The sequence below is a fragment of the Rhea americana genome, unplaced genomic scaffold (genome assembly GCF_003343005.1).
Source record: "Rhea americana isolate MKP2758 unplaced genomic scaffold, rheAme1 scaffold_313, whole genome shotgun sequence".
NCBI classification, from domain to species: Eukaryota; Metazoa; Chordata; class Aves; order Rheiformes; family Rheidae; genus Rhea; species Rhea americana.
The window spans coordinates 392,866-400,137 of record NW_028186439.1 but is presented as its reverse complement, the minus strand read 5'-3'; the positions used below and the strand labels follow the sequence as shown (position 1 = coordinate 400,137).

Sequence of the window (7,272 nt, the reverse complement as noted above, 5' to 3'; positions counted from 1 at the left end):
TACAGTTGTTGATTTGAGGTTTGTTAAATAGCATTGAATCAATATGAGCTCTTCTAGCTTGCTTCAAGATATTTCAGTTTTTAGAAGGAGGTTCATAACAGAAAGGGTTTTGTAGCATGTATGTTGAAGAGGCAGAAAGGAATGGAAACTCACTACAAAGTTTCTCAGCTACTGCAACAGTTTGTAACAGACATCAATTTTCAGAAAGCCTTAGGGAGGCATCCAGTTTCTTTCTGGCAAAGTATAACATTTTTATTCTTACTCCAAATAAGAGCATGTAGAAAGAACAGTTTTCATTGTTCAGTATATAACAGTATTATTTTAATACTGTTATACAAGTATTGGAAATGATGTATTTCTTTAATAACTGTTTTCTTAACTGCACCTGAAAAACACTGGAAGTCAGTGTAATAGAAAACGTAATTACTGAGAACATTTTAACAGCTTACTCCAGTGCCCAGCATGTGCTTTCTCCCCACTCCATATATACTTCCAGTTTAAAAGAATTCAGTCCTACTGAATATGGATCTTGCATTTTATTATAGCAGTTTTTCTAATATATAATTTCTACTCAAGTCCACCTCTGCTCTCCTTGCACTTATTATTTTATATATAATAAAAAGATTATGTAGAAGGTTGTATATAATTATTTTCATCTGGTCCTCAAAAAGATGAATTTCAGATACAGAAGCTAGAAAATAAAACCAGCACAAAGTAGATGTACAAGTAGTACATATTAAAATAATTACCACAGTAATTGAAAATTCCTGATCTTAGTCCTACAATAATCAGTTAACTAGAGTCTACTCCACAGCCTCTGGGATTTCTCTGTCATCCACAATAAGGGTATGAATAATTCCTTCCCTTCGTTTCCCACTACTGACAGCCTTAATGCAACAGTTGTGATCACCAACACTGAAGTGAGTTTCAGTCCCATCTTCTACAAATTCACCCTAGGAGAAAGGAGACAATAATAGACAAGTGCTGTTTTTATAAAACAAAATATCAGTGCATCTAACTGTTTCCAAGGGCCCAGTCATTTGTATCTTCATAGCTAGATCAGCTATACTAGGTACTGGTGACAAAACGCAGCACAAATTTTGAACAAGGCTGCAAAGTCTCAGATACTGCTTTGTCAATGTTAAGACCTCTGTGTTTAAGTGACAGTCCATTTTTTTCCTGAAGAGTTTGAGTTCTTCAAATATGTGAATTAGTATAGCCAATTCATGCCAGTAAAACAAAACAGAAGAGCCAGTTTTCTTCCATGATTTGCAGGAGAGCTGGTTTTAGCCAACTGAAGTGACAGTAAAGTGTGAAGGATTTAGTGCTGCCTTCTACAGTAGAATGAATAGATAGATCCCAGAATTAATAGTGATAGTTACACATTTTAGATACACAGCTCCTGCATATGCAGCTGGATTTTGCCACCCATGTCTATTCCATTTTTGTCATCATCTCTGGGAGAATGAAAAAAATAGTAAGATACTAACATAAGTAGTTTTGTGAATATGTATACTCATAGCTTGCAAGACTATTCCCTAGTGCAGTTGTTATAGTGCAGAACTACATATAGAAAAGACTGAAAACCATCAAGAGCTCTAATTCTCTGTGAGAAGATGTCTGTCCCACTGACTACTGAAATATTTGATAAATATTTTCATCCTGTTCTCAATTTTAGGAAAGTCATTGATTTTATATTCTCTACTCACATGGAGGACTACTCATGGCAATAATCACAGTGACAATTCTCTGGCAAGAAAGCACAYCTTTCAAGGACAGGGAAGTGTACATAATAGGCACACTAAAAACCAATATAAAATAAAGAGACATCAAATAGATTAAGTCCTTTAGCTTGCAAGCTGTCAGTTTGTTTTAACAATGCAGAAGTGGCAGAAAGACAAGACAATCTGACAAAGTTTTTAAGAGTTAAGTCTTCGTAGATTGGAGGCAGAGAAGCTACTCATTAAAGACCAGATATTCAAATTTGTCACCAGTAACCTGARTGGATGAGGTGGCTCTACAGTCCGCATCAAACTGGAGTTCATCCCACTCCTCTGGTAAGTTCTCTCTAGAAACCCTGAAAAACTGACCTAAAAGATTTGTCTTGCTTATCTAAAAAGTGTAACCAAAAGCACTGTTTATGCCTAGACTTTTGACGTTCTATTACGTCAGAACACAAAATACTGTTGGTTATAAAATACAGGGAAAGAAGCTCAGAATGGTTAATAGCATCCTAGCAGTCTATATGTATGTTTGTACTCTGCGGCAAAGTGAGGTAACTTGCTACTCACTGTGGCTTCACTAACGTATTAGCAAAAGAAACTACAGTATATATCCATAAGCTTTGGTTACGTAGCCACAGCCTATAGAAAAGCTTTGGRAAATGATCACATACCGCCGTTTCCATTTTTTTGCCATTGCACCATACATCCATAGTGTCCTTTTCTGTGAAGGAAAGGAGAACAAGAAGAAGAAAGAACAAGATTTTTTTTTCCYCCTCCTACAGACAGATTTAGGAAAACCAAACCAAACCCAACCCCAAGCCCTGTTCCATTTTACTTCAGTTCCCAAGAGAAGTTTTTATTTAATTATAGTACATGGGCTACATAGTTTGTTCTTAAATTGGAGAGATGGAAGGCCCTGTCATCAACAGGCAAACAACCTCTCCCTAGCACTGGCTATTAACTCTGAATTGCTCTGAATATTGTCAGAGATCTTCTGACATCCTCAAACTAAAAAACTTGAGGACAGAAAAATGAAGCAATTTATGCTAATATTTAAGGACTGTTCATTCAATGAAGTTCTGATTTTTACATCTTTCAGGTATGTTTAATTCAAGAACACTTTTACTTAACATCTTCAGAATTTCTGTGTTCTTAAAATCTCCTTGAAAACTCAAGTACTATCCATAATATAGTATGAAGAATCTTGCAACTGTTTTGTTTGAAACAGTTGCATTTTATTTTTTCCAGCATAACCTTAAGTTCGTTAGCTCTAGAATTCACATTACCGACACTGCCCTCCACTGGCAACTATTAGGAAGCTGAACCCTGCTTGCCTTTTAAGTACAAGGAGACTAAAACTCTAAGTAGACCAAGCAGGCCATGTCATAAACTCAATTTCTCACTGTTCCGCATTACCACCCCATCTCCAATACACAAAGTCTTACTTGATCTTAGGACATTCACTCTGTCTTCAGGTTTAATAAGAAATCATAATCCCAGATCTCATCTTTGAATCTAGCCTTACAGCAAAATACAAGTGGAAGCTTCTCCTCCCACCCCCCAAAATTTCCCAGTAGCTTCCCTCTACCCATTTGCTTGTAATGTTTTTGGGGAAAGGAAGAGCAGTGTATTGCCTTGTTATTAAGAAAGTGAAAAGATGTCATCTGAAGTTTTAAGACCAACTTTTTAGTTAAAAAGTGATGCAGGAAAAAAAAAGCACGCTGATTATACTATCAARAGATGTACAATAACACCATCAGACTTCTTCAGTTAAGCATTCCTTGACTTTGGTTAAGGTTCAGGAAAGCCTGGTTAGCAAATTAATACACACTTCCAGAGCATGCTTCACCTCACTATGGCTGTTCTACAGTTCTATGGATCCAGTAGCTGCAACACCTTCTGATCTTTGTCTGACAATGCTGTGACAGAACAGAAAACCAACATCAGGCTCACATAAGTMTAACCAGACCCTTATTTTTCACACTGTTGTCTTTGGCATCAATTCCAAAGTGTTTCCAGACCRCTCAGAATTTTACACTGTAACACTGCTAGCCACTGAACTATGTCTTAACTGCCAGTTATTAAATGCACACAGGTTTATTCGAAGGCAACAACATGAAGTCATTCAGTATTTACTTACCTAGAACAACTCTACACTCCATGCCATCCAAACTCAGTACCCACGTATTAGTTGTTTTTGACCTGTTCTCCATATACTTCTTTAGGCTTTTCCCATTGATATCCAAAGTATATTCATATGCAAAGCCACTGACTGCATCAATGTTAATAGTGGCTTTTGTTTTAGCTGCTCCAACGGTAAATGTTTCTTTACCTACTAATTTAAACATCCATTCTTTTCTTATTTCTTCCTGTAGAAGAAAACAAAGACAACAGGTATTAATTAATAAACCTGAATATGTGTCTCAGTATTGAGGAATTTTGAATTAGAACTTGGGCAACGGCCTAGTACTTAATTATTTCAGTATGTACTAATACATAGTATTTTGCATGTACAGAGTGCCTCTGCCCAAGGACTGCAAATCACATCATGAATACTCACTCTACCTTAATTGTAACYGAAGAGAGAATAATGTAGTTTATTAATAAATGCAAGTGAGGCATATTCAGTTGGCTTACTTTACATAATTTAGTCTTTTCTTTGTTCTGATGCATTCTGCATGGAAGCACACTTACAAGTCTGTATCATAGTGAATTTTGAGCATATAGTAATTTCACCTTTCCATCAACATAGACAACACGTTTTCCTGATGTGGTCCCATGTTCAAATTCAATCTTATGAACACCATCACTTAAAGCTACTTCCCAAACGGCCACCAAGTCTGTCATCTTCTCTAAGTGGCTGTACCGGGACCTATAGAAACACCAACAAATTATATTAACTGTTGTTGAGAGAGTTCAAATATTGCTGAATTTAGTTCAAAGCTTTACCACTTTGTAGCAAGTCACCTTTTACAAACAAAAAATGAGACCTGAAAGCATAAATGTAACCAATTGTTTTTATTTCCTTTAAAGAAAACCCATCCAAATATGATGAAATACATCACAAAAAATAAATACAAAGATAGGTAAAACAGGTTCACTTTGACTAACACCATACAAAAACAAATCCATCTAACCTCTAAAACTTCTGAGGCAGATGACAAGAGAATTAAAAAAAAAAAACTACACTTAAATTTCAGATGCTTACAGACAGTTCTGTGATGTCTTGGCAGTCAGACAGTATTCTGTATACAGTATTCTAACTGGTCTGTGAAAGTGTTTTAGCCTTTTAAACTTGCAAACTAGTTAGGGCAACCAGGCTAAAGTTTTTTTTTTTTTTTTTAATTGTCCGTAACATTTTTTTTTTATAAATATTACTTACATCATTCAGAAATGTAACTATGCATGCACACACACATTCCCCTTCCTCCTCATGGTGGGAAGAAATGCTGAGATAACCTTTCCTTCAAGTAGTTTTTAAACCTCAGATAAACTTGTAAGTGACTGCTGCAACTGTGGATCTCTCTTCAAACCTGCTCATACTGCAGTTCTGTTTTTTTTTTTGTTTTGTTTTTTTTTGTTTTGTTTTGTTTTTGTTTTGTTTTTTGTTTTGTTTTTTTTTACCTTAATTCATCTTCACCGACAGTAATTTCTTCACGGGATGCCATAGTAACCAAAACAGCTTTTAATCCAGTTAGCAGGAGGGAAAAAAAAAAAAAAAAAAAAAAAAAAGGCAGAATAGCAATAGAGAAGTGTTGAGAACTAAATTTTCCTAGTTTTCTCTGTTTAAGATTGTGGATTTTTTTTTTAATAGTGTGGTGAACTATCATGCATTATCATATACATGATATAATACAAATGTGATTTTTTGTCTTAGACAAAAGGCAAATACAAGTTTATTTATAAGTATTATTTTACAAAATTAGTATGTGCGATTTATCCTAACTTTATTAGCACATCATAACTTTGTCACTTATTTGATGGAAAAAAAAATGCTTTGCCTATTTTGTGAATGAAAGCTTAGAAACAGACCTGACCAAAATAGGAACCAAATCGAGAATTTCACAGCTCAGTCACCAACTGTAACACACTAGACCATYGTCACCAGAGGGAAAATGAAATAGCACACAAAGAGAGAACATCAAATTGAAACACTGTTAGGGAGAGCAGACAGGATGCAGGACTCCTTATGGTTCACAGTCACTGCAATATTGAAATCTTCCAATACYGAGAGCACTAAAAGCCTTGTTCTTGTCTCAGACCTCTAAATGTAAGCACCAGAGCCAGACTCAACAATTTCAAMCACTGTATTAGTTTTCAACAGTTATATTAGCAATCTGACTTGGCAATTCAACCATAAAAATCTGTCTTTACCACAAATAATTCACTATTTTTACTTCAATTTTTTGATGGTGCCTGCATTGTTTGTGTGTTTCTACAGCACTGCTGTCTTATTTTTAATCTTTAAGCTTTCCACTAAACATAATAGTTTGTGTAGGAACTATAGAAAAATAAAATTAATGAAAAAAATACTGTTGATCACACAAGCTATAACAAACCTCCCAGAGAATTATTTAAGCCTGTGGAATATAAATGCATAAGAATACTGTACCACATTTTTCTTTCAAAGCATGTTCTATTGCTCTTATCCACTGTAGTCACCAATAGCTATAATTTAATGCAAATAACTTTTTGGTAAAGAAGTGGTACTTTTCATTGAAAAAAAAAGTATTGAAGTCAAGTCACAAGTTCTAGGATCTCTCTTCAGCATAATAGTAAGAATAAATTTAACATTAAAACTCCTTCAGTTACTTACTTCTAATCTAAAACATSCTCAAGTGTTACTGTATTACTACTATGTTTTTCCTCAGCAATTCTACACATTTCTATCCACTAGCTTAAATAAAAAAATCCAAAGACTGCAAGCTCATTTTTAAGAATATAAGGTTTAATTCTCACATTAGTGAGTTGTCTGTATCAACTAATAAGTGACAAGGGGTCTTTTTTAAAGTTTACAGTCTGGTTTCTATAAAGATCGCTCATCCTCTGGAGCATCAGGGAAGTTGAAAAATTGTGATTATTTCTGCACCTTCCTTCTCCTTAAAAAAAAAAAAAAAAAAAAAAAAAAAAAAAAAAGGACTCAGGGTACTTATGCCCGTCCCTACCATCTTACCAAGACGAGCAGGGACCTCAAGTACAAGCGGTGCCGAAGAGGAGCCCTGCCCGGGCTGGCGCGGGCGGCGCAGGGGCTCCGTGCAAGGCCACCCGGCGCCGCGCCTCCAGCAGCCCCTAGGAGCCGCCTCACGAGCCGCGAGGCCGGTGAAGCCGCTTCCCCCCGCCCGCGGCCGAGCGGTCTCGGAGGCGCCGCTCATTCATCCCGGGCGCAGTGGGTTAAAGACGCCCCCAGGAGAGGCGCAGGCGAGCCCCGGCCGCGGYGGTCCCGCTCCTACCTGCGCGGGGCTCCAGCCGCTGCAACCTCCACAGCACCGGTACCGGTACCTGCACCGCCCCCGCGGCTCCTGGCGCCTCAAAATGGCGGCGAGGCGGC

The 7,272-nt window shown here is 36.9% G+C and overlaps 1 protein-coding gene across 6 annotated transcripts; it reads right to left on the bottom strand.

Annotated features, from left to right (window-relative positions):
- Positions 1–517: 517 nt before the first annotated feature.
- FAIM (Fas apoptotic inhibitory molecule) lies at positions 518–7,266 on the bottom strand. 6 transcript variants are annotated; one of them, XR_014896498.1, is made up of 7 exons: positions 6,898–7,168; positions 5,349–5,406; positions 4,461–4,596; positions 3,865–4,093; positions 3,574–3,643; positions 2,396–2,445; positions 931–953 (listed from the first exon to the last, which is right to left on the bottom strand). XR_014896498.1 is itself a non-coding variant. In XM_085310196.1 (6 exons), the coding sequence occupies exons 2-6, from the start codon at positions 5,390–5,392 to the stop codon at positions 804–806; spliced, it is 609 nt and encodes a 202-aa protein (XP_085166322.1). In that variant the 5' UTR covers positions 5,393–5,406; positions 7,175–7,266; the 3' UTR covers positions 518–803. The 6 variants fall into 6 exon arrangements, 5 of the variants coding, with proteins under 5 accessions (XP_085166322.1, XP_085166318.1, XP_085166320.1 ...); XM_085310196.1 differs by lacking the exons at positions 3,574–3,643; positions 6,898–7,168 and adding an exon at positions 7,175–7,266 and having other exon boundaries at positions 518–953; XM_085310192.1 differs by lacking the exon at positions 3,574–3,643 and having other exon boundaries at positions 518–953.
- Between the last annotated feature and the right edge of the window lie 6 nt (positions 7,267–7,272).

Excerpts from the sequence above, each read along its gene's own strand:
- FAIM (XM_085310192.1), bottom strand. The coding sequence starts at position 7,096 with ATGAGCGGCGCCTCCGAGACCGCTCGGCCGCGGGCGGGGGGAAGCGGC. Across the intron at positions 4,094-4,460 it reads TTGTCTATGTTGATGGAAAG|GAAGAAATAAGAAAAGAATG; the intron begins GTGAAATTACTA and ends TTTCTTCTACAG. Across the intron at positions 2,446-3,864 it reads GGAGTGTAGAGTTGTTCTAG|AAAAGGACACTATGGATGTA; the intron begins GTAAGTAAATAC and ends TTTCCTTCACAG.